General features: G+C 34.8%; 1 protein-coding gene across 1 annotated transcript; it reads left to right on the forward strand.

The window, feature by feature from the left end:
* Window positions 1–318: 318 nt before the first annotated feature.
* Window positions 319–13,726, forward strand: CCDC179 (coiled-coil domain containing 179). Its single transcript, XM_025357780.1, has 4 exons — window positions 319–417; window positions 1,303–1,347; window positions 2,763–2,867; window positions 13,132–13,726. Exons 1-4 carry the CDS (start codon window positions 373–375, stop codon window positions 13,141–13,143), a joined length of 207 nt encoding a protein of 68 aa, XP_025213565.1. The 5' UTR covers window positions 319–372; the 3' UTR covers window positions 13,144–13,726.
* Window positions 13,727–27,990: the final 14,264 nt, after the last annotated feature.

A 27,990-nucleotide genomic window follows, 5' to 3' on the forward strand; every position in this document is an offset into this window, starting at 1 on the left:
ATGGAGACTAAGTTAGGTATGTTAACAAATAAAAGGGGCTTTATAAAGAGAGAGACTAGAGAAATGAAGGGTAGAAAAGGTGGGAAATTGGTATTCTTCAATTTTCTGAGGAAGATGGATAGAATATAGGGAATTATGGTAAACTGACTTCCATAATTCAAAGACACTGCAGATAACTTGAGGCCTTGCCTTCCCTGCACTGGACTGGAATACAACTGGGCAAAGGGCGGGGCCCATAGCAAGGAGGAGAATAAAGAGAATTGTGATGGAACTGGGTGGGGGCAGGGTTTGAAGGCTGTGAGTGTTGGACCCCATAATCACTTGGTCCAGGACAGGCAGTAGGCGTCAGGGGGCGCCCTAAGGCTCCACGGCATGTGCCTGTACTGCTGGGACATCGAGCCTTCCCAAGTCAGCCCTGTGAGTCTGCTGGGGTCTATAACCTCACCTCTGCTACTCTGTCCTGTGCCTTGAGCTCCAGGCCACTGTGGCCTTGGCCATGGTACTTCTAGCTCTTACAAATGTGGTTTGGTGGTTGGGGTTGGGAAATTCCAGGTAATGTAGACAGACTACATCCTGACTGCTGGACCCCCCTGAAACAAGACAAAGCTCCACCTATTGTGTGCTTAGAGGTCAGGTACATCAACTGTATGTTGACTGTCCCATTGACCTGCCCTAGGAGGTGGAGTGGAAATTACAGAAGTAGGGAGCAGGATAGAGTTCTCAATTGCCAGATGTGGAACAGATTTCTCTTGGGTCTTCTGGTTAAAAGATTAGATGAAAATGAGTGAAGGAAGAAGTATTTAAGGTACAATCAAGAAATAGAGGAAGTGGTGAGAATCTAACAGCCAAGCTCCCTGTGCTTCAGAAAACCACATGATCTCAATACATCACCAATTATTCCTAGGCTTTGAAACCAGATTGAAGACTAGATTGTTCAATGGCACCGCTGAAGTCCTATACAAGCAGAAACATGCATTTTTCTATTTCTTGTACATTCTTTCCCTCCTGAATAATTGTTTTCTTATTTCTCATACTCTGCCTTTTATCTGTAAGGTGGCTCACAGTTGGTTCTTTTTATCATAATACTGTCTCCATCTTCCACCACAATTTTTATCTTAGATGTTTTAATTCTGAACCTTTTTTTCTTTTTTCTTTTTGTTTTTTTTTAACCTGCCTCTTATAATCGAAATGATTCATATAATACATAAATGTAAAAGTAGCATAGGCTTACTAATAACTAATTTACTATTTTTTAATGACTTTTTTGTGTGTCAATGTGTTTTAATTTTGCATATTATATAGGAAGGACCAAGACAACATCATCCTTCAGAAGTCACTGAGCGGCAGGTAATGTTCAAATAAAGAAGTAGGTTCTGGTTGTTTAAACATTGTGCATGTAACTTGTTCCTTTATGTAGTTGTCCCTAACATAATAGAACTTGTATTAAGTAGACACTTCGGTATATTTCTTGGGACTCTGGGATCTCATGACTACTTTTGGAATGGGTCTTAACTAAAGTAAATGACTTATGTTATTTTTTAATGTAACATTTGATACATATACAAAAACATATGTGGCAGATATAATTTATAAACTATAATATGTCTCCCATTTAAGGATTAAGATATTCGGTATTTCTGAATCCAGCTAGGGAATGCTTTTCTATTCTACCTCCTAAGATCTCTCCCAGAGGTAACCACCATCTGGAATTTTAGTTACATCAATCTCTTCCTTTTCTTTAATAGTTTGTTACATAGGTGCCTCTATGAGTGCATTATCTGCTTTTGCTTGGGTTTGAACTTTATAAACATAAGATCACACAGAATTTAGTGTATGATTTACTCTTTCTTCTCAATATTATTTCCTAAGATCTATCTATATTGCTGTATATAGTCTCTTTATTTTCACTGCTGTTCAATATTTTGTCATGGAACATATCACAGTTCATTAATCCTTTCTCTTGTTTATGGACATTGTGTTATTTTTACATTTTCCTAAAATGAATAGTACTACTGCAAACATTCTAGTACACGGCTTCTTTCCCCATGCACAAGAATGCCTTGATTATTTAGGCAGGAGTGCAATGGTTAAATCATAGGGAAAGCAAATTTTCTATTGTTAAAAAGTAGTGCCACATTGTTTTCAAAGCAATTGTTCAACTTTATACTCCATTAGCAGTGGATTTTTTAAAAAGTTTGTTTTCAAAGCAATTGTACCAATTTATACTTCATTGGAAGTGGATAAAAAGTTATTGTTATTCATATCCTTTTTATTCTATTACTGTATTTCATTAGCTTCAAAGAATTCTAGTTTGATCTCCTAGGTCTCTGCTACTTGTAGATACCATACAATGGTGGCATAAAAATCTATGTGCGTCATGCAACATTTCAAGGGAGTGAATAATTGTTTTCTTGCTTCTGTAGAGAAAATTCCCTAGGTGTCTTTAATAACATTATTTTTAAAGTAAAAGTAAACACACTAATCTATGTGTCTGGATCTATTTAAATGTACACAGTGGTAAGATGAGAATCAAGAATAGTCTATTTGAAAACTCTATTGATGCTCCAATGTGGTTTTCTTCACCTATGAACCACACATTTGAACAAAAGGGATTTTCCCCCCTATTTCTATGTAGTTACGTAAACCCTTGGCAGTGGTGGTGTTTACCTTTTTTATTGACACAAACCAAAAATATAATCAGCATGTTATCTTTATATGTTACAAAAAAGTATGATTTTTGTTTCATTTTAATTTTTTTAAAGCTTGCAAATAAACGTATTCAGAATATGCAAAACCTAAAGAAAGAGAAGAGGAGATTGAATAAAAGGTTTGCAAGGCCTTCTCCTATTCCAGAACCAGGACTCCTAGTAAGTATAGAGGTTTCACTAAAATTAACAGATCATTAAATGCAACTGACATCCTCATTTTAATTCATGTAATATTCACTATAAATTTTGTTTTTCCCTTTCTCTTTGAGAAATTTGTAATTTCAGTCTTAAAAGTCTTATAATCAAAGTCTCATCTATTATTTAAATATCCTTTGCAGTCATCTCCTGTAGGTGATATGGTTTAATGAAAAGAGGATTATCTTTGAAACCAGGTTGTTCTGGACTCCAGTTCTTGTTTTGCCATATGTTTGATGACTACATAAGGTTAATCACTTAAATCTTTTGGCTATATATCAGAAAATTTATTGCCAAATTTAAGGTCACATTAGTTCTCTTATATATTATCTCCTAGAAGTTTTGCAGTTGTATATGTTAAATTTAGGTCTATGATCCATAGCGAGTTAATGTTAATGAAAGGTGTCAGTGCCCAGATTATCATTATTATTTTCATGTAGATATCAAGTTCTAATACCATTTGTTGAAAACACTATCTTTTCTCTATTGTATTGCCTTTGCTTCCATATCAAAGGTTTATTGACTATATATTTATGTGGGTTTATTTCTGAGTCCCCTATTCTGTTTCATTGAATCCTGCTTTTCACCAATACTATACTGTCTTGAAAACTATAGATTTACAGTAAGTCTAGAAATCAGGTAGTGTCAGTCCTCTTCTGTTCTTCTCCCTCAATGTTGTGTTGGCTATTCTGGAACTTTTCCCTTTCAATATAAAATTTAGAATCAGTTTGGTGAAATCTACAAAGTAACTTGCTAGAATTTTTATTGGGATTGTGCTGGATCCAAAGGATCAGTTTGGAAATAACTGATATCTTAAACAATATTCAGTCTTCCTATAAATTAACATAGAAGTTCTCCTATTTATTTAGATCATCTTTTTTACCTGAGTTTTATAATTTTCCTGATCCAGATTTTATACATATTTTCTTGGATTTATGCCTAAGTGTTTTATTTTTTGTTGCCAATTTAAATGGCAGGCTGTTTTTCACTTTGCATTCAAATTGTTTATTGTTGGCATAAAGGAAATCAATTGAATTTTCTGTATTAAACTTACATCCTGTAACCTTACTATAATTGTTTATTACTTCCAAGAGTTTTTTTGGTTGTTTTTTATTGCTATTGTTGATTCTTTGGGATTTTCTACTTAGACAGTCAGGTCATCTGTGAAGGAAGACACGGAACAATTTCTTTCTTTCTTCTGAAATGGTATAACATTTATTTCCTTTTCTTGTCTTACTGTATTAGCTATGTCTTCCATTATGATGTTGAACAGAAGTGAGAAGGTACATTTTTGCCTTTTTCCTAATGTTAGCTGAAAAAAAATCTGGTTTCCTGCCAGTAACTATAATGTTAGGTGTAGGTATTTTAGAGATGTTCCTTATTAAGTGAAAGACATCCGTCTCTACACCTACTACTGAGAACTTTTACCATAAATTGGTATTGGATTTTGTCAAATTCTCATTATGCATTGTTGATATGATCATATGATTTTTCTCCTTTAGCCTTTTGATATGATGATTTTCATTACATAATTTTTAGATGTTGAAACAGCCTTACATTCTTGGGATAAGTCTCAGATTGTGTATAATTATTTTTACACATGTTTGGATCAATTTGCTAACATTTTGTTGAGAATTTTTACATCTATGTTCATGAGAGATATTTGTCTATCATTTTCCTTTCTCTTAACATATTTTTAGGGTTTTGGTATTAGGATAACGCTAGCCTCACAGAATGAGTCAAGAAGTATTACCTCTACTTCTATTTTCTGCAAGATATTGTAAAGAATTAGTAAAGTGTCTATTTTAAATATTCGGTAGAATTAATCAGTGAAACTATCTGGGTCTAGTATTTTCTATTTTGAAAGACTGGTAATTATTAATTAATTTTTTAAATATATCATAATCCTATCTAGATTATCTATGTCTCATGTGAATTTTAGTAGATTGAATCCTTTTTAGATTTGGTCAGTTTTACCTAAGTTTTCAAGTTTATGAGCATAGAGCTGTTGGTTATATTCTTTTATTTTTCTTTTAATGTTCATGGGATTGGCACTTATGGTCTCTCTTTTATTTATGATGTTAGTAATTTGTGTCTTTTTTGGTTAGTCTGGCAAAAGTTTATCAATTTTACTAATATTTTCAAAGAATTATATTTTGGTTTCATTAATTTTCTCTATTGCATTCTGTTTGCAATTTCATAGATTTCTGCATTAGTTTTTATGTCTTTTCTACTGCTTACTTTGGGTTTAATTTGCTCTTCTTCTTCTGGTTTCCTAAGGAGAAATCTTAGAATATTGAGTATAGATTTACTTCTTTTCTATTAATGCTATAAAATTTCTCTAAGCATCACTTTTACTATATCCCATAAATTTTAATAAATCATATTTTCATTTTCATTTTGTTCAGAATATTCTAAATTTCTTTTGAAACTTCTTCATTGACCCATGTGTTAGTTATAAGTATATTCTTAATTTCCAAATATTTGAGGATTTTCCAGTTATCTTTCTTGTTATTGGTTTCTAGTATAACTCCACTGTGGTCTGAGAACACACTTTGTATGATTTCTATCCTTTTAAATTTGTTAAGGTATATTTTAGTGACATTGAATGTGATCTGTCTTGGTGAATGTTCCATGTGTCTTGAGAAAAATGCATATTCTGCTGTTAGTAAATAAAGTAACTATTAATGTCAATTAAATTCACCTGACTGATGGTGCTGTTCAGTTCAAATATATTCTTACAGATTTTCTGCCTGCTAGATCTGTCAATTACTGTTAGAAGGAATTGACATTTCCAGCTATAACAGCAGATTTGTCTATTTCTTCGTGCACTTTTATCAGTTTTTGCCTCACATATTTTGACGTTGTGTTGTTAGGCACAAACACATTAAGGATTACTATGTAATTTTACCTCATTATTACTATGTAATGCCCCTTTTTATCATTGATAATTTTCTTGTTCTGAAGTCTGATTTGTCTGAAATTAATAATCCTTCTTCAGCTTTCTTTTGATTATTGTTAGCAAGGTATATCTTTCTCCATCCCTTTGCTTCTATCTGCCCTTACACTTAAAATGAGTTTCTTGTAAACAACATACAGTTGTGTATTGTATTTTTATTTACTCTGACAGTATTTCTCTTTAAGATCATTGACATCTGAAGTGATTATTGATATAGTTGAGTTAGTATGTGCTTATCTGTTACTGTCTTTTAGTTGTGGACTTGTTTTTTCTTTCATTTATGTCTTTTGTTTTTCCATTCTTCTTCTGCATTCTCTAGTTTTGAGCAATTTATATTATTCAATATTCTCTCCTGTCTTAGCATATCAATTATACTTGTTTTATTTTATTTTTTAACTTTTTCAGTGGTTTCCTTTGCATTTGAACTATACATTTATAATTTGTTCAAGTTCACTTTTAAATAACACTATACTACTTTATGGGTAATGCAGTTACCTTATGACACAGTATTCCCATTCTCCTTTTCTTACTCTTAATAACATTATTGTCATTCACTTCTCCATAAAACATAAAAAACACATACATTGTTGCAATTATTATTTTGAACAAATTATTACTTAGATCAGTTAGCATAAGACAGATAAAATATTTTATTTTACTTTTTTTTTTTCATTTCTAATGCTCTTCCTTTCTTTATGTACATCCAAGTTTCTGCCTTCAACATTTTCCTTTTCTCTGAAAATTTCTTAACTATTGCTATGTGGGCAAGCCTACTAGGAACAAATATTCCTTCCATTTTTGTTTGTCTGAGGAAGTCTTTAGTTCTCTTTCACTTTGGAAGGATACTTGCACTTGATACGGAATCCTAGGTTTCTGCTCTTTTTCTTTGAACACTTTAAATATCTTACTCCATTCTCTTATTACTTGCATGATTTCTGTAAAGAAATCCTATGTAATTGTTGTTATTCATGTTCCTATTTATGTAAGTTATCCTACCACTTTTCCACAGCTTCTTTCAAGATTTCATTTTTGTCTGATTTTTTTGCAGTTTAAATATCATATGTCTAGATGCAGACATTTCTCTGGTGTTTATCCTGTTTTGTGTCTTACAAATTTTCTGTATCTGTGGTTTGTTGTCTATCATTAACTTTAGAAGGTTCTCATCTATTTTTATGTCAGTATTTATTCTGTTTCTCCTCTTTCTCTTCCTTCTTTCCTTTCTTTCTTCTTCCTTCTTCTTTCTTCTTCCTCTTCCTCTTCTTCCTCTTCCTCTCCTTCTTCTTCCTTCTTTTTTCTCCAATTATATATATTTATACTTTTGTAATTTTTGCTCAGTTTTTTAATAATGTATTCTTTTTTAATACTTTTTTCTCTTTACTGTTAGTTTGGAAAGTTTCTATTTACATATCTTTAAGCTAATTATTTTTTTTCCTCTGAGTTCAGCCTATTAATGAGTCTATCAATGTCATGCTTCATCTCCATTAAAATATTTTAGACTTTTAGTGTTAGTTTGATTTCTTCTTAGATTTTCCATTTTGCCTTATATTACCCATCTTTTCTTGCATTATGTCCACTTTTCTATTAGAACTTAGCGTATTTGTCATAATTATTGTAAGTTCCTAGTCTGATAATTCTAAAATATCTGCTATTATCTGAGCCTGGATCTGACTGATGCTTACTTTTTCACTTCAGATTGTTTCTGCCCTTTAGTGTGTCTTGTCATTTTTTGCTGAAAGCTGGAAACGATGTATTGGGTAACAGAAACTAAGAAAGATAAGCCTGTAGTGCAGGTTTTATGCTTATCTGACTAATATTTAGGCTGCATTTTCTGTTTACTTGCAGCTGTGATATCAGAGGGTAAAATTTCCCCTGATTCAGTTTTGTCTTCCTCCATATTTTTGGTCTTGCTAGGGACTCTTTCTTAAATAATATCTGCAGCTTGTAATTTTTTAAAGCTGGAATCCTCTGATATATACAGGAGACTAATTGATGTGTTGGTAAGTTGTAGGGGAAGAAGGGTTCCATAGCTTATGATTAGGATTCAGTCTTTAAGTGAGTCTGTATCTATAACTGCCCAATGGGCTCATTTTGCAAACTACCCAGATAGAGCCAATTTATCAAGACAGGGGAATTGCAATAGAGAAAGAGTTTAATACACATAGAGCCAGCTAAACAGGAGACTAGAGCTTTATTGTTACTCAAATCAGCCTCTCTGAAAATTTGGAGGCTAAGCTTTTTCAAGGATAGTTTTATGGGCAGGGGCCTATGGGAATGGGCTGTTGGTTGGTTGGGAATGAAATCACAGGGGTACGGAAAATGCCCCCTCATGAGATGAGTCCACTTCTGGGTGGGGACCACAGGACTAGTTGAGCTAAGGGTCTTGGGTCCATATCAGGCTGCCTGGTCATCAGAAATGCAAAAGCCTGAAAAGACATGTCAAAAGGTCAATCCTAGTTTCTACAATAGTGAATAGGGGAAGTTGCAAATCATGTGACCTCCAGAATAATGGCTGGTAATCATTTGACTATGCCTGCATCTTAGCAGAATTCAGGCCACTCTCATCCTCCTAACCTTGTGGCCTTTCATTAGTTTTACAAAGGTGGTTTAGTTTTGGGGACAGGCTATTATGAAACTGTAAACTAAATTTCTCCTATAGTTAGCTTTGTCCATGCCCTGGAATAACCAAGGGCAGTTGGGAGGTGAAAGGCAAGATGGAGTTGGTTAGATCAGAAGTCTTTACTGTCATAAGTTTTCACTGCAAGAGCAGTTTCCTATCCCTAGGATGAAAATTTCACAACTTTTTCTTTGCTATTCTCTCCATTAGATGAGATAGGAAAGCTATAGGGAACAGGAGTTGTGTATTTCCTTTCCCCTAAGTCACTTAGAATTTGGTAAAACCCAATTTATTTAGGCTCTGCTAAAATAGTTTCTCTTGAGAGCATGCTCTGGTAAAGAGAATGGAGAGCTCTGAGGCATTTTTAAATGATTACTTTTCCCCTTTCACTACTAGAAGCAAAAAAAGATTGTTCTCTGATCTTTACAGTGAGATCTAGTGAGGCTCCTGGAGGTAAAATTTAGGAAACTATGGAAGCTTCCTTAAGACTGTCCTCTCTACACCCAGAGCTTTTAATTTAAGCTCATGCATACTGAGCTTCCAGCCATTCATCAAATAAAGTTGACATGTTCCCACTGGTATTGGCCTTAGAGACAAGGCTTCTGTTCCTGGCAAGTTCTGATTCTCCACTTGTCTGTCTCTCTGGTTTTCAGGGTAGTAGTTTGCCCTGTGCCCTCACTTCTCTGATGAATGTAACAAGATTAATTGCTTTTCAGTTTGTTCTGACTTTTTCTTATCGTAAGGATGGAAGGAACAAGCTCTTTATATGTCAGACTGGAAAGCTCCACTTAAATCTCTTTGATCAAAATTGGTTTACTGGCCACCCCTAGCTGCAAATAAATTTAGAAATGTGAAAAATTAAACTGACTTCCTTGCTGCCCTGAAGAGAATAGAGGTACCATTAGCATGGAAGAAAGTACTTTCCTTCCTTTTATAGACTGTGAGGATTGTCTTTCTGTAACTTCCTCCTCTCTGAGATTTTGGAGAAAATGCATATTATGAGTAAAAGTTCAACCCATTGGCTTTGTTTTCCATTTGTTTTTGCATAGTGAAGGGAACTTACACATTGCCATACAGAAACCCAGGACCATCAACTATACACAGTTAGTGTTTTGCCTTAAATATCAACAAACCTCTTCCCTTGCTGATATACCAATGTTTATAACTCCAACCCCATAATCTGTGTCTCTCTTTTAAGCATTAAAATATGCCTATGCAACATATATTTTCACCTTTCAAGTTATCTCTTAGTATAAAGTATAATAATTTGAGATATAGGAAAGAAAAGAGAATTATTCCTGAATCTACCTTTCTATAGTGCAAGACAATTGCCATCATTTCTGAACCAAGTACCTCTTGATTCATTTACACACAGTTATTGGTTACTCTTTCTATCTCTTTGTCATTTCAATATCTAGTACCATCAATCTTTTTTTCTTCCATGACTTGGCCCTTAACAAACCATCTAAGGTTTTTAATTTCAAAAGCTCCCGTTTTTAACTAAAGTTAGAACTACCATTTGATCCAGCAATCCCACTACTGGGTATCTACCCAGAGGAAAATAAGTCGTTATATCAAAAAGGCACTTACACAGGCATGTTTATAGAAGTGCAGTTTGAAATTGCAAAAACGTGGAACAAGTCTAAATGCACATCAAACAACCAGTGGATAAAGAAAATCTGATATATAGATAAAATGGAACAGTCATAAAATGGAACAAAATAATGGCATTTGCAGCAACCTGGATGAAGTTGCAGACCATTATTCTAAGTGAAGAAATTCAGGAATGGAAAATAAAATATTATGTATTCTTGATATAGGAGTTAAGAAGAAATTACTTAGGCAGATAGTGAGGGCATGGAAGTACTTGTTAAGGTTTTCCCTTTAATGAAAAGCAGCCCCAAATCATTTTCCTTCTAACAAAGGGCAGGCTATAAAATCGAGCTGCAGACATAGATCTGGCCATTGTGCCAATCATGTTCAAAATGACAGTTCCATCTTCCCTTCTCTGCCAGCCACGTGTATAGTAAGAAGCAGAGAAGATGTCAATGGTCAAGGGGAAAATTCATCTGCATAATAAGGTTAGGGTGAGATGGCCAGCCTTCCCTGCATGCTGTGTAAACATCATACCTGATTGAACCAATCTGTGAGCCTTATGTAAATCAGATGCCTCCTCAAACCTGACTGTAAAATCTGTGGCCTCCACCACCAGCCAGTCTTTCCTCTCAGGAATCTCCTCTCCCTCACTAGAGAGAGAGCTGTTTTCCGGTCTCTTTGTTCCTCCTATTAAACCTCCACTCCTAAATTCCTCATGCGTGTCCGTGTCCTAGATTTTCTTGGCACGAGACAATGAACCCTGGGTATTTAACCCAGACAATGTAGCTGCCTCATTCTCACCTACATGTGGGAGCTAAGCCATGAGGTCACGAAGGCATAAGAATGATATAATGGACTTTAGGGACACATGGGGAAGGAAGGGAGGAAAGTGAGGGCTAAAAGACCATACCCAATGTATAGTCTTTATATAGACCAATATAGTGTATATTGGTCTGTTGATGAGATTTTGTACAGCAAAATCTCGGAAATCACCACTAAAAAACTTATGAATATAACCAAAACCACCTGTTCCCCCCACAAATTAAAATAAAATAAGTTGCTATAAACTGAAAGAAAGCGCCCCCTTTTTTCTTGAAGTGCTAGATGTTTTTTAAAGAAATGTCTACAAAACTGTTCTATACCATTCATCCCACCAACTCGTTTGAGGTTTCAGAGACAACTGAAATGTTTCACAAACAAATAAGAATATACAAAATAAGATATATTAAATATGAAAATCCTAAGTTCACTCTGGTACTTATGTTTTCATTTCCATTAATATAAAAATTCTGGAATTGTCTTCAGAACATCCAGATACTTTTTACTAATGGTATTGGGCATTTATAAAAGCTCTGACAACTCATAAAAGAAAAAGTATACCTTTCTTCCAAGAAAGAACACTGAGGAGCTCAAAGGTCCAAAATACACACTATGCTAAAAGGCTTCTCTTCACTTTTCAGAGAATGATAATAACAAGGAGTTACTGCAAAAACCCTATTCTAGTTTTTCTTCTATATATTGACCAAGATGTATAGTATCTCCTATTTAAGCTCAGGTATTCAGTGCTTCTCAAATGTGGTCAAAAACAGGTTTTTTTAAATTTTGCTTTGTTTCATTTCATTTTAATTTTCAAATCATTGTGGATTGATAATTTTTAACATATACAATCACTCATAACATCGTCACAGTATCAAATTGTTACAAATGAATATAAATGTTTACTCTCAATTTCTCTATTAATCTTCTCTCAAAGTGATAATGAATATGACACACCAGAAACCATACTGCAGAGTAACACTGCTTTAATCTTTGTTGATTCTTCTCATTTTATCTTTTCATCTCTTATACATTTTGCAGTTTGCTTTGTTATAAGCAGTATCCCTACTATTGCTCTCTTCTTATTTTTTTCTGCTTAAATCAATTTTTAAGAAAAAATGCGATAATAGTTTTTGTACAATTTAAATGTTTTGGGACAAAATAAAGGCCTGAATTCCTAAAAATAAGTACTTTATTTGGCAAATAAGTTGTGCTCAGTAGAACACAGGATGTGTGAAGAAGCTAGAGCACAGTTGTTAAAAGAAGTTTGAAAAAATATTTTTGTTTTTATTTTTGTCTGCTAAACTTCTTTTTTTTTTTTCTTTTGAGACAAAGTCTTGCTCTGTTGGCCAGGCAGGAGTGCAGTGGCACAATCTCTGTTCACTGCAACCTCTGCCTCCCCGGCTCAAGCAATTCTCCTGCCTCAGCCTCCCGAGTAGCTGGGATTACAGGCGTGTGCCACCACACCCAGCTAATTTTTGTATTTTTAGTGGAGATGGGGTTTCACCATGTTGGCCAGGCTGGTCTCAAATTCTCCTGACCTCAGGTAATCCGCCCGTCTCAGCCTCCCAAAGTGTTGGGATTACAGGCGTAAGCCACCACGCCCGGCCAACGTTTATACAATAAAACCTTTTAAAAATTATATTAAGTATATGTACTTATGAATGTTAAAATTATCGTTAAATATTATTTTAAGGTTAAACTTCTGCCAGTACTGATGTAGACAATTTTTTCATTTTTCTTGTCTTTTATTTGTCCCTGTTGCTGACTTTATTCTGGGTCATTTTAAAACATAAACACACTCATCAGATGCCTAAGATATGCTGCGTTAGTGACTCACATAAGACTTGGAAAATAAAAGCTTTATATTAATGTCTCTGTCACATCTATTATGTATAGAAATGACTTTGACCTTTCTCATAACTGATATCCTCGGTTTCTACAAATTCTTTCTGCTTGCAGTATTTGTTGTATGAATTATAGAGGATTGTTCTATATCATATCCATCTTCACATGTGATTTATTTGATGATAATGTTTTTTGTATCTGGCTTCTATCTGAATGTGACCTTACTTTAGTTTAAAATAGCATTCCTAGCTATTAAGGATTATTTTTTACAACAATTCTTGTATGAAATAGGTTTTCCCTGAGACCATTTCCAAATCATTTATGATATATATAATCTTTCCTTATATAAATTTTAATTACATTTCTTATTCTTTGTGTATTTTAATCTTGTTTAGTGGTCATCTTGATAAAGCAGGAGTCTATTTGAAGGAAACCATGCTCCAGATCAAAATGTGTGGATTGTGAACATCAAGTGACATATCATGAATTGATCATCTGAAAAATAAATGCAATACTCCACCATTTCAGGAAAATAAACGCAGTACAAGTATTTAATATCCAAGCTACATGCTCTAGAATTTTATTAAATACCATATCTCACTAACATGTTTTTTTTTCCCCCTGTGGTAAACTTGAAATTTGCTGCTTTTCAACAAATAATAATGAATATGTGTAGGTAGGCTTTTGAAAAATATTGTTATCATGTTTAAATTTTTGCAAATGTTTTATGACATATTTAGATGCTTAGAAGTATGTTTTAATAATAGAACACCAGATTTCCTCTGATGTATATTTATAATGGCTTATGCTTAAACAAAATGTTTAAATACTTTAAACAGTCCTAGGAGACTGTTATTACAACTAACTCCTATATTATGTGTTGCTATTGCAGATAAGCCATAGTGTAATTAAAATTTCCATATAAGGTAAAATTTGAATATTGAATTAAAATTTTACTTTTATGTATGAAATAAATGATAATTATCTCTGTCTCTCTAAAATTCTTAATTATAGTACTTAAGTAATTTGTAATATGTAGATTGAATTATCACAATTAGTTTATAAATTAAAAGATTACAAAACTATTGGATTCACATGAACATTATATTTGGTAACCGACTTGCAATCTCTAAAATGCAATTTAAAGTGAGGTACAGGGAATTCTACTATTGGAAATGATGAACGTACTGTAATTATGTTTCCAAAATAAGCAAATAGAAAATAGGACAAAATACTGAAAACAATGGTTTCCCAGAAATGGAACAAAAGTGAGAAGGACTGTGATTTCTGAGACAAGAGAAATAAACGAGAGGAATCTATAATTATCCATTTACTGCCTGGAGGAGCACTCCAGATTATCGTCCAGGGAAAAGGATTATAAGTAGAGCACAGCAGTAATCCTGAGTTGAAGGTGAGTTGATGAACAGAAATAAAAAGTCAGGGAGTCTGAAGAAGCTGGAAGTTGTAGGGAAGGGTTCCACAGTAAGAACTATGTGAAGAACTTTGCAGATGTGCATATTGCTCATGTTGAGTCTTTGCTCATTGGTAAGCTGCATGTGCACAGAATGAAACTGAAAAAGGTTACATCATTTTATTCTTTCTGTTCTCCACAATGCCAGGTAGTAAAGAACTGGTTAGTGATAAGCTAAACAACCCTCAGCATTCATACCTCCAGAGGTAGATACTTGAATTTTGGCCAGCAAGCATGGAGAGTCCTTGTTGTTCAAACAGGGCATTTAGTAGAGAGACCACAAGAGTCATGTATTAATAGAAGTGGTAAATTACCTGTAGCATAAAGATGACTCTAGGCCCAGCCTAAAGATGCTTAAAAGCTTGTTTGAAAAAATCAGACTTATCTGCAAGTAACTGCCCACTGGAACAAAGACTACAAAATCCAGGTATTTAACATACATGATGTCTAGTATACAATAATAAATTTCTAGGCATGCCAAAAAGCAGGAAAACAAAACACAGGATTAGGAGAACACAAAATCAAAAGAAACTGAAACAGAAATGAAAAAAAATAGAATTAGAAAAAATTAATTTAAACATATATTACAAGTACGTTAACTATGCTCAGTAATTGAAACAAAAACATGAACAAAAAGAGAGGAATGAAATATTTAAAAAAGAAGTAAATGGAACTTTAAAAAATATCAAAAATTCAAAAATTCACTAAATTAAATTAACAGTATATTAAATACAAATAAAGAAGTCACTAAAATTGAAGATATAATAAATATAGCCAGAAAAACCCAAACTGAAGCAAAGATAAAAAAGAGTGGGAAAATGACTAGTGCTTCACTGACTTGTGAGACCATATCAACTGGTCTAACATATAAATAACTGGGTATGTCAGAATGAGTTGGGATGAGAATTTTAAAACCATTTTGTATTAGTCTGTTCTCACACTGCTAATAAAGATATAGCCGAGTATGGCTAATTTATAAAGAAAAGAAGTTTAATGGACTCACAGTTCCACATGGGTAGGGAGGCCTCACAACCATGGTGGAAGATGAAGAAAGAGTAAAGCGACTTCTTACACAGTGGCAGGCAAGGGAGAGCTTGTGCAGAGGAACTCCCATCTATAAAACCATCAGGTCTCATGAGACTTATTCACTACACTGAGAACAGCACAGGAAAGACCTGCCTCCATGGTTCAATTATCTCCCACTGGGTCCCTCCCATAACATGTGGGAATTACGGGAGCTACAATTCAAGATGAGATTTGGGTGGGGTCACAAACTATATCATTCTGCCCCTGGTCCCTCCCAAATCTTATGTCCTCACATTTCAAAACCAACTATACCTTCCTAACAGTCCCCCAAAGTCTTAACTCATTTCACTATTAACTTTTTAAAAGTCCACAGTCCAAAGTTCCATCTTAGACAAAATCCCTTCTGCCTAGGAGCCTGTAAAATCAAAAGCAATTTAGTTTCTTTCTAGATACAATGAGGGTATAGGCATTGGGAAAGTACACCCATGTCAAATAGAAGAAATTAGACAAAACAAGAGGCTAAAGATTCAACGCAAGTCCAAAATCCAGAGCAGAAGTCAAATCTTAAAGCTCCAAAATGATCTTCATTGACTCCATGCCTCACATCCAGGTCATGCTGATGCAAGCGGTGGGTTCTGATGGTCTTAGGCAGCTCCACCCCTGTGGCTTTGCAGGGTACAGCCCCCTCCTGGCTGCTTCCACGAGCTGGCATTGTCTGCAGCTTTTCAGGCACAAGGTGAAAGCTGTTGATGGATCTACCATTTTGGGACCTGTAGGATGGTGGCTCTCTTCTAACAGCTCCACTAAGTAGTACCCCAGTGGGGACTCTGTGGGTGCTTGCACCCCACATTTCCCTTCCTCACTGCCCTAGCAGAGGTTCTCCATGAGGGTTCCATCCCTGCAGCACCACTCTGTCTGGACCTCCAGGTATTTCCAAACATTTTCTGAAATCTAGGCAGAGGTTCCCAAACCTGAATTCTTGACTTCTGTGAACCCACAGGCCCAAAACTACATGTAAACCCACCAAGGCTTGGGGCTTGCACTCCCTGAAGCAATGACCTGAGCTCTACGTTGGCCCCTTTAAGCCACATCTGGAACACGAAGCACCAACTCCTGAGACTGCACAAAGCAGCAAGGCCCTGGACCTGGCCCACAAAACCATTTTTTCCTCCTAGGCCTCCTGTCTTGTGATAGATAGGGCTGCTGTGAAGACCTCTAACATGTCCTGCAGACATGTTTCCCATTGTTTTGGCAATTAACATTTGGCTCCTCATTATTTACATAAATTTATCCAGCTGGCTTGAATTTCCCCTCAGAAAATGGTATTTTCTTTTCTATCTCATTGTCAGGCTGCAAATTTTCCAAACTCTCATCCTTCACTTCTTCTTGAACGCTTTGCTACTTAGAAATTTCTTCTACTCAATATTCTAAATCATCTCTCTCAAATTCAAATTTCCACAGATCTCTAGGGCAGGGGCACAATGCCACAAGTCTCTTTGCATAGCAAGAGTGAGCTTTACTCTAGTTCTCAACAAGTTCCTCATTTCCATCTGAGACCACCTCAGCCTAGACCTTATTGTCCATATCAACATCAGCATTTTGGTCAAAGCCATTCCACAAGTCTCTAGGAAGTTCCAAACTTCCCACATCTTCCTGTCTTCTTCTGAGCCCTCCAAACTGTTCCAACTTCTGCCTGTTATCCAGATCCAAAGTCAGTTTTACATATTCAGGTACTTGTACAGCAGTACTCCACTCAGCCAGTACCAATTTACTGTATTAGTCTATTCTCACATTGCTAATAAAGACATACCTGAGACTGGGTAATTTATAGAGAAAAGAGGTTTAATGGACTCACAGTTTCACATGGCTGGAAAGGCCTCACAATCATGGCAGAGATGAAGGAAAAGAAAAGGAACTTCTTTTTTTCTTTTTTGAGACAGTCTTGCTACGTTGCCCAGGATGGAGTACAATGTCACCATCTCAGCTAACTGCAATCTGCCTTCTGGGTTCAAGTAATTCTCGTGCCTCAGCCTCCCAAGTAGCTGGGACTACAGGTGTGTGCCACCACGCCTGCCTAATTTTTGTATTTTTTTTTTTTTTTAAGTAGAGACAGGGTTTTACCATATTGGCAAGGCTGGTCTCGAACACCTGACCTCAAGTAATCCGCCCGCCTCAGCCTCCCAAAGTTCTGGGGTTACAAGCATAAGCCACCATGCCTGGTCCTACAAAGGGACTTCTTACATGGTTGCAGGCAAGAGATAGCTTGTGCAGGGGAACTCCCATTTGTAAAACCATCAGATCTCCTGAGACTTATTCACTACCATGAGAACAGCATGGGAAAGACCTACCCCCATGACTCAATTATCTCCCACCAGATTCCGCCCACGACATGTGGGAATTATAGGAGCTACAGTTCAAGAGGAGATCTGGGTGAAGACATAGCCAAAACATATCACATTTCTAAAACATTTCCAAATTTGATGAAAATGAAACCCACAGATCCAAAATGCTGCAGAGAACACTAAGCAAAACAAAGAACAAACCTGCTCAAATTACCTTGTCATAAAATTGCTCAAAAACATTGAAAAGAGAAAAGAAAGCAGCAGGGGAGGGGCCACCTTAAATGCTAAGAACCAAAGTGGTAAGATATGAATCCCTCTCTAGCTGCCCATGAATCATGGCTGATGTCTTTTGCACTGACGTCCTCGGAGGAGGTGTCCTTCCAGACTGGGGAGCTTGTCCATGGAAATGGACTGGACTCCGTGATGTGCCCTGCAGACACTAATGTGGCTCTGTCCACTACTGTCTCATAGATCTCAGCCTTACAGGTGGACAGAACATGAGTTACCATACCAGCAGCTGCAACTACTTGAGTCTTATTGGAGGTAAGAAAGCTGAAGTATGGGTAGGGCCAGTATTTTTTGGTTTTTCCTTTTATTTCTAGTTGACACATAATCGTACATATTAATAGAATACAGAGTGGTATTTTGAAACATGTGCAAAATATGTATTTTCCATATTCTTGATTCTGTGGCACCCAGGACTTTGTAGAGTCGGGGAGGGATTACCTTTTACAGGGTTACTTCTTAGAGGCAGTAAACAATTTGCTTGTGAGTAAGCTTTGATATTCAACCAATCCTGAGTCCACACTCTCACCCACCTCCTTTTACCAAGCTCCTGCAATCTGGGACACTGTCCCTCCAGTCTAGTCACCTCAGGGTCAGGGACTAACAACTAGGGGCCAACCTATAGCTGAGACCTCACTGAAATTATACAAGTTATTTAAACTATTTAATACTCAACTTGTTTAACTTGCTTACTTTTCTTCTCCGATTATTTTTTTCCCAGTAAAACCACAATAGTCACCCTCCAGTCCTCTCTCTGCCTGCTCATTTTGTCTCTGTGCTTCCCTCAGTGGCCCTTAACAGCATGACATGTCTACTAGTTCTTGGCGACTGTGATGTGACTATAATAAAAACATTTTCCTTCATGACAAACATTTTCATGTCTGTATGTCTTACCATACCTGATTAAACAAAATCCCAGGTACATCTTAAAACTACTTCATAAGATGAATTGGGGCATATTCCTTCTGCCTCTGTTTTCTGAAAATATCTGTATGAGATCGGTTTAATTTCTTAAATGTTTGGTAGAAAACACCAGTGTACCCATCTGGGACTGGAAAATTGCTTATAGAAAGATTTTTAATTACAAATTCATCTATATATATAAATAATATATACATTTCAAATTATATATGTAAATATATATATTTCAAACATATATGTGTTCTGATTTCCAATTTTGATCAGTTTCAACATTTCTGCTAATGGTTATTTGTGTCTTTTCTTTTTGATCACTCCATCTAGACTTTATTAATTGTATTGATCTTTAAAAATATAATTTAAAGCTGGGCGTGGTGGCTCACGCCTGTAATCCCAGCACTTTGGGAGGTCGAGGCAGGCAGATCACGAGGTCAGGAGATGGAGACCATCCCGGCCAACATGGTGAAACCTCATCTCTACTAAAAATACAAAAATTACCCGGGCATGGTGGCACGTGCCTGTAATCCCAGCTACTTGGAAGGGTGAGGCAGTAGAATCGCTTGAACCAGGGAGTCAGAGGTTGCAGTGAACTGAGATTGTGTCACTGCACTCTAGCCTGGCAACAGAGCAAAACTCCATCTCAAAAAAAAAAAATATATATATATACACACATACACACACACACACAAATATATATATATGTATATTTACACAAAATATATATATATATCAAATTTAGAGTTTCATTTATTTCTTCTGTTGTTTCTAGTTCATTATTTCTAGTCATATTTTCATAGTTCCGTCTACTTAACTTGGCTTAATTTACTCTTCTTTTCCTATTTTCATAATACATAACACAAGTTCAATTTTATATCTTTTTTTCTCATCGAGAAGAGCTATACGTGTTCTTTTAAGCACATTTTAGCTGTATTCACAAATATAAAGTGCATTTTATACTGAATTTTTATTCACTACAAAGTATTTTCTAATGTCCATTGTGAGTTCTTCTTTGACCCATGTATTATTCACATCCTTGTTTAATTTCCAAATGTTAGCAACTTTCCAGATATATCTGTGTGATTGATTAATTTCATTAATTTCATTTTGGTCAAAGAACATATTCTGTGTAACTTTAATCCTGTGAAATTTACTAAAACTTACTTTACGGCTCAGTAGACAGTCTGTTTTTGTGTTGCAAGGTGCGCTTGAGAGAATATGTGTTCTGTTGACATTGACTGAAATATTTTACAAATGTCAATTAGGTCAAATTTTATGATAATGTTAAGTCTTCTGTATTTTTACTTATTTTCTTTTCGTCATGTCAGCTTACGAGAGGAATGTTTATTTTCCAACTATAATGTAAATCTGTCTATTTTCTCTTTGAGTTCTGGAAGATTTTTGCTGGATATATTTTGCTTTGTTATTGGGTGCATATATTTATGATTATTATGCCTTTGTGATAAATTGACCTTTCTTATTGTAAGTATTCATCTGTATACCTGATAATATGACTTAAACTTATTTATGTTTGCACAGTATTATTCCGTCCTTTTATTTTTAACCTATAATTGTTCATACAGGCAAACCTCATTTATTGTGCTTCACTTTATTGTGCCTGGCAGATATTGTTTTTGTTACAAATTGAAGGTCTGTAGGAACCTTGCATCAAGCAAGTCTATCAACACTATTTTCCCAAGAGCATGCACTCACCTCTTGTCTCTGTGTCATATTTGGATAATTCTCACAATATTTCAAACTTTCTTATTATTATTATATTAGTTATGGTGACCTGCAATCAATGATCTTTCATAATACTGTTATAAATGTTTTCAGGTGCCATGAACCACACCCATATAAGATGATGAATTTAATCAATAAATGTATGTGTTGACTGCTCTACTGACCAGCCATTCCTCAATCTCACTCCCTCTTTTCACAACCTTCCTATTAACTGAGACAAAACAATATTGAAATTAGGTCAGTTAATATCCCTACAATGGTTTCTGAGTATTCACATGAAATAAAAAGCTACATGTCTCTCACTTTAAATCAAAAATAAAAAAAATTATTAATCTTAGTGAGGAAGGCATTGTGAAAGATTACAAAGGTCAAAAGCTATGCCTCTTGCACCAAAGAGTAAGCCAAGTTGTGAATGCAAATGTTTTAAAGGAAATTAAAAGTGCTACTTCAGTGAAGACGCAAATGATAAGAAAGTGAATCAGTATTATTGCTGATACAGAAAAGGTTTTAGTGGTCTGGACAGAAGATCAAACAAGCCACAATATTCCTTTACACCAAAGCCTATTCAAAGCAAGGTCCTAACTCATCAATTCTAAGAAAGCTAAGAGAGGTGAGGTAGCTGCAAAAGAAAAGTTTAAAGGTAGTAGAGGATGATGATACATGAGGTTTAAGGAAAGAAGCTGACTTCATAACATAAAATATCATAAGATAGTGAAAGTAGGCATCCAAAAATGTTATAGGTAGAGTCAGAGGACAGTAAACAACCTAAGTAGCCAAAAACGTCACTGCATGCATCATCATATTCTTTGATCAGACTCACAATGTGTTTACCCTCCTTATCCACGGTCATTTGAACCTTATGATAAATCTTATTTGAAGATTTTATGAACATTAAATCATAATCCAATAAATAGTCTCTCTTCTGGCCAATATATCTCCATGGGTATAACATCCTGAGAAGGGTATAAATCAAATGCAAGGAATGCCTGGTCCTCAGTGTCTAAATTGTTATAAACTTGTTAACAGTAGACAAATCTATTTTTCCTACCACTTTTGTATTGCACCGTATACTTGTATTTGGGAGAGAAAAGGTTTGTCACAGGAGAAGTCATATAATTCTACAGTGTGCTTTTTTTTTTTTCTTTCCTGTCCCTTGGTGGAACTCCCTATGGCCAAGGGCCTTAACAGTCAAAAGACAAATAGTTACCTAATTGTTCTAAACCACATAGGAATGGATGTGGACAGACATTTGTTACTTCTTAAAATTATTATTTTAAGTAAAAAAGCCAACAACAAAACAAAACAAAAAAAAGTTACAAGACAGACTTATTTTTAACTTCTATGTGTTGAGCTACTGTGAGCTTGGTTTTTGTTACAGACTTATAGTAGTTAGCCTTATATACCAAACATAAGCATTGTTCTGAGAAATATAGATACATAGATAGATAGATAGATAGATAGACAGACAGATAGAGAGAGAGAGAGAGAGAGAGAGAGAGAGAGAGAGAGAGAGATAGATAGATTAGATAGATAGATAGATAGTGTTATACCCAGGAGGCTTTGTTACAAGATATTTTTATCCTGTTAATAAAGAATTTCCTTTAATTCTATAGTAAGCAGAAAATTTCTATGGTTGGGGTGGATGCAAAAGTGACACATAATAGCTTAGAAGGCAACTAAACTTGTTTTACCAGCTGTTTAGGCATTTTTATACTCCCTTCTTGATTTGGAGGATTTGACCTTAACCTAATTTTTTCGCTGAAAGCTGGCCCTTACAATCTTATGCACCCACCTTTTCTCCAACAGTCGAGGCAGCTTGTATAGTTTTGGCAGCAGAATATTAGCAGTGAAACAGGTCCAGGCCCAGTGGGATACAAAAAGACGGAGATTCATACCTCTGGTTTTCAAAATACCATGATTTTGGTTTCCTTGGATGTAAAACAAGGAGAGATAATTAACATTTATAGTTTGACAATTATAAGAGTAATTCATATATCAGAATAGAAAAAGGAACCTATTACATTAGGGCACTAACTAAAAATATGAAGAAAAATTATAACTTGGTGCTTTCTAGAGGATTCTTGTAGCCAAGAAATAATGATCTAATCTGTTCTCAAAAAGTTAGGGATGAAATCTAGTATTAAGTGTTATGTCTTACCCTTGAAACATTTTTTAGCTGCCCTTTTAATCAAACAAAAAATTATAGCAAGGCCAATTTGTGTGCGAGGTAAGTTTTAGGCTTATGATGCTTGCCTGAATAGCTGCATAAAATGCAGCAAGAATTGATTGGCCATATAGACTCCTTTTGAGTTGATTTTGCTGAAAGTTTACCTAAAAATAGGATACTTTAGTTTCAGTCTTGGTAAAATATCCAATGTCTCCAATTGTTTGGGAAAAAAAATTGTAGTTGAACTTACGCAGACAACTACATTGTCATAACATTCAATCTGAATTTTGGAGGACTCAGAAAGGTAAATTTGCTTAAAAAAAAAAAATTTTACCCAAAAAACTTAAAATATTTTTTGACCCTTTTTAAACCAGAGCCACAGCTTTTAAAACAAGTGTTTGTTTGCCTTGGAAATGCCATTTACAAAACAAACAGCTCCTGAGAACTATTCGGCAATGTAGAATTTAGCAGCTCCTCACAATTAGTCCTAGAAAAGAGGCTCTTTGCTTATTAGGTAGCAAGATTTTGTGTAAGCCATTTTTATTTTACCATGGAACTCTTTTGGGAAACATTATTTCCATTATCATAGGGGTAGCTTCAGTTAATATTTCATAGCAAGGCAGTAAATGCCCTATCAAGTAGAAATTGCCTAGTTCGGTCATCGTCAGTGAAAGGTACTCACAGTTTTTTCCATCAGCCCCAATAAAAGCTCCACATAAAGGGCTATGCAGCAGAGGAAAGCGTTACCCTATATTTGTGGGCTTTTACTAGTTTCTATTTAGTGTGTTTAAATAACATTTTTAAATAAATAAATTTAGTAAATGTTTAAATAACATTTCCTAAAGAGTTGATTTATATGTCTTCAGTTTGTATAGTACTAGAAAAGGGAAAAACATCCCCCAGGTAGATATAGTACCCATTTTCATAAGACTTTTCAGTAAAAGGGGGTTACAACTACCTTACATAAAGCTGGTTTAAACATCTTAAAATCTATAATTCTATTAAACTGCATGTTTTTATGTTCAGGTCTCAGGAACCCTTTTTTACCCCCAGACCATTTTACTTTTTCTGGTGAAAAGGGTTTGGTTTCCCAGCGCCGAGTTACATCTATAAGACCTATGAGGGACTGCAGATTTGATAAGCCTTCTTAAACAGTCCTGTCATTCTGTCACAGAGGCACCCATGTAAAAGGGGTCCCCTTAACCCCCAAATTTACCATGACCTAGGTAATAGGCATATTTGGCACGAGGTTATCCCAGTTATCATAAAGCTAGTCCAACATGGCTTGCATATGAAGCATATTAACTGCTTCATCCGCGGTACTTCACTTGGTATTTTATAGGGAGAGTGGGGCAATCCCCTTCTCAGTGCAAACGAACCTTACAATGGCATTATCTGGCCCACTAGGCTGATTGCTTTCTTAGGAATAACCTCCCGTGCATTTGGAACACATATATTCAGTGATTGTTCAGTAAAAAGCTGTGGGTCTTACATTAATCCAAACAAGTTCTTAAATTCTATAGCATTTAAAATTAATACTTTTGTCCTTAGAGTGTTTATTTTTGTAATCCACTATAGTAAAGATGTTTTTGAAGAAGTTGAATGATACCAATCTACAAAATGGAACAATTGCTTTACATTACACCCGTTGGTTTTAAACAGTTACTTGGTTTTATCCTTCCCCCATATCGACCATTTTCTTGGTAACCACAGGGCTCACAGTTTTGTTGCCCTGTTTTTGTTTTTTTTTTTTTTAACTTATTTAGTTTTATCTGTATATTTTCCTTATTTTATAAAGCAACTCTTAAATAGTTTCTTAACCAAAAAAACTTAAGATTTTTTGAAAATTGACATTCTTGTGTTTATAAAATTTTAACAAAAGCATACTTTATGCTTCCACTACTTTAACTTTTTAGTAACCCAAATTTCCAGTGGGGAAAAACTGAGGGTTTAAATATGACTTTAAGATTTTTAAATTACTGGAGAGTTTTGAGATTAAACTCACCGAAGTCATTTTACCAAAGATTATCAACATTATGTGAATTAAAAGGCATCTGAGCTAGCTTCTACCAATTTGATAAGCACTTACATTTTTTAAGTTACTCCATCAGAGCTCTTTTATGTAGCTTGGTGGTGAAATATCACTTCCACATGACAAATATAAATATAGGAATATAACAGGCATGCAAAATAAAAGTCATGTTCAAAAGTTACTTTATTTGCCGGTTTTCAAAAAAAAAAATTATTTCCCTTACTTTAGATAATTAGTAAAAGTTACAGGAACCAACAAAAGGTGAAGGAAAGAGCCATCATTTTAGGCCTTTTCAAAAGAGAAAGAGTGGCACTTTTAAGATATCAATCTGAAGAATGTTAAAGAGGAGATTATAGAAATAAAAAACTTAAAAATTTCCTGCATTAAAAATAAGTCAACATTTGTAATAAAATATTGTTTTAATCAATTATTTAGTTTGGTATTAGTGCATTTTTAAATATTAAAGACTCATCTCTAGAAATATTATTATAGTTTCTTTTTAATTATAGCCAACTGAATTATACAACCCCTTAAAAATTCTTTTTATTAACCATATTACGACTTACACAGACCACTCACAGTAGTTAGACTTTCTGTTTTGCCCTAAATATCTCTCTTTCTTGAACAACCCAGTTGTTTTATTTTAGGGCAAAAGTTCACCACACAAGATTCTTTCTTATATAAAATTACTTTCCTTTTTACCTCCTTGACCAAAAATACCTCTTCATATCTTTAACTTCCTTTATATCTCTTATTTCCTGATTCCTTTACCTTGTTTCATACATAACCCTTAAATAAGCTTTGAATTAGATGAAGATATTTTACCTTCAATAAGAACACTAAAAAAGTTTTTTTATATTTTTTAATTTGGAAATTACCCAGATAGTTAATATCAAATAACCTTAGATCCTAAATTACGACACATTTGTTCATAAGTATTTATTCCATTACACTTACCTGATTAATAGTTTACCTAGATTATTTATAAAAACTGTGATAGCTAATATTTAAAGTTATTTTCCTGTTAACCATTTTTATAACTTAATTTCAGGTATTTACTTAAATAATAACACTTATTAATTTTAAGGGTATTTATACCAAAAACTCAGGATTTAGCTGTTTTCTTTCAGCCAACAATATTTTATAAGCATATACAAGCGAAGATCATTCTTTCTTGGACTGGGTTTTATAGTTTATAACCCTTATGGCAAATCTGATAGTATTCTGCAGGAATAAACATGAAACTACTTGATCAATAAATGCAAACAAAATGCTAACATTGCTGATATTATTTTACCAATAGTTTTAAAGCCACCTTATTTATTAAAGATTTTACTTAAGTCATGCAAACTCGAAAAAACATTTTACTACTCTTTTTTTTTTAAGCCGCTGATTTAAGCACTTTTACCTATTCTATCTATATTTTAGTAGTGAAACACTGTATGCATGACAGAAATACATGGACATATCTAGGCATGCCGATAGAGGTACATTTATAGATTCATAAAGACTTCCTTTTCATTTTTTTTTTCAATTTTAGACTTTCAAATTCTTGATAACATGTTGCACCACCTAAGTAGTTTTCAGTTAAAAAGACCTAAATTTGCATATTAAAGGAAACAACTCAGGTGACAATCAGATAGCAAAATTTACATAATAAGGTACAGAAAGAAAAAGTTTGGTACGCTAAAGGAAAATTAAAATGAATTCATCTGCCAATTAAACATAAAATTATAGAATTTATAAAGGCCTTCAAATACATACACACATATATACATACATACACATACACACACAAAGATCCTATAGATTTACTTTAGTACTTTGGCCATGAGATGAATATAAATTCGTCAGTTTGCAAAAAAACGGTTAGATCCAAACAGTGGGTTTTTTTTTTTCTTTTTTCTCAGTCCACCAGATTTAAAGCAGGCAGAAAATAGAGAAAGAGAACTTAAGACCTCTATAGTTTGCAGACCTTAGGGCTCTTTTTCCTTAAAGTAATATGTGCACAAAGACCATATTACTTCTATTTTACATAAACTCTGGAAAGTAGAGTTGCCACAAAGCCTACGGAGTTCTCAAAAGGGGGTCATTCTCCTTGTTTATTTCCATATTCTTAGTGAATTTATTTCCTACTTTTTTTTTTTTTTAAGGAGGAACTGATGAGCCGTGGATGAAAACGACAGTTCAGTTCCTCACTCAAACATGCACGGACAAGCCAAATTGAGATTAATTCTGAGAGAAAAGCAATTGAGGAGACCCTTTAGAAATGCATCTCTGAACTCAAATTGGGATCCTAAAGCAACAAATTCCTAGGAGAACAAAACAGCTCGGATAAATCAAGGACTATCAACCAAAACTGGAGGTCCGAGGCACAGGAGGACTCACCAGTTCCACAGGAGGAGAAGCTCAAACTTGGTGAGGCTTCAGTGGGCTCCAGCTGGTACCTTAGCTCTGGTTTTGGGATACACCTTCGGGATCCAGAGTCTTCTCTGAGGCCCCGTGTGTTTGGGCGCCATATTATTGTCGACAAAAAGAGTCGAACTCTGTAAATTATTTGAAGAGATTTATTCTGAGCCAAATATGAGTGACCATGGCCCGAGACACAGCCTTCGGGAAGTCCTGAGAACCCAAGGTGGTTTGGGTGCAGCTTGGTTTTATACATTTTAGAGAGGTATGAGACATCAATCAAATACATTTAAGAAATACATTGGTTTGGTCCAGAAAGGCAGAACAGCTCAAAGCAAGAGCTTCCGGGCTATAGGTAAATTTAAACATTTTCTGGTTGACAATTGGTTGAGTTTGTCTGAAGACCTGCGATAGATAGAAAGGGAATGTTCAGGTTAAGATAAAGATTGTGGAGATCAAAGTTCTTTTGAAGCCTTATAGTGGCTGCCCTTAGAGACAACAGGTGGTCAGTGTTTCCTATTCAGATCTTAGTTAATCTCTTTAGGATTGGGAGGGTCTGGAAGAAAAATATCTAGCTATGTTAATAGAGATTCTTTACAGCTGCACATTTTCCCCCACAAAGAAAAGCTTTGGAGGGTCATTTCAAAATATGGCAAAGAAACATGTTTTTGAGTAACATATTTTGATTTTTTTCTTTGTCTTGTAATGTTATGCCAGAGTTATGTTGAAAAGTAAATCATGATATATAGGATTAAATAAAATCCATCTGATGAGAATTTATGATTTGTAGGGCATGACTCCCCAGACCCCTTAGATAGGGATTTGGGCAAGATAAAAAAGTCAGAGTTTAGTCCTCATTTCCAT

Source organism: Theropithecus gelada, chromosome 14 (assembly GCF_003255815.1).
Source record: "Theropithecus gelada isolate Dixy chromosome 14, Tgel_1.0, whole genome shotgun sequence".
Lineage (NCBI taxonomy): Eukaryota > Metazoa > Chordata > Mammalia > Primates > Cercopithecidae > Theropithecus > Theropithecus gelada.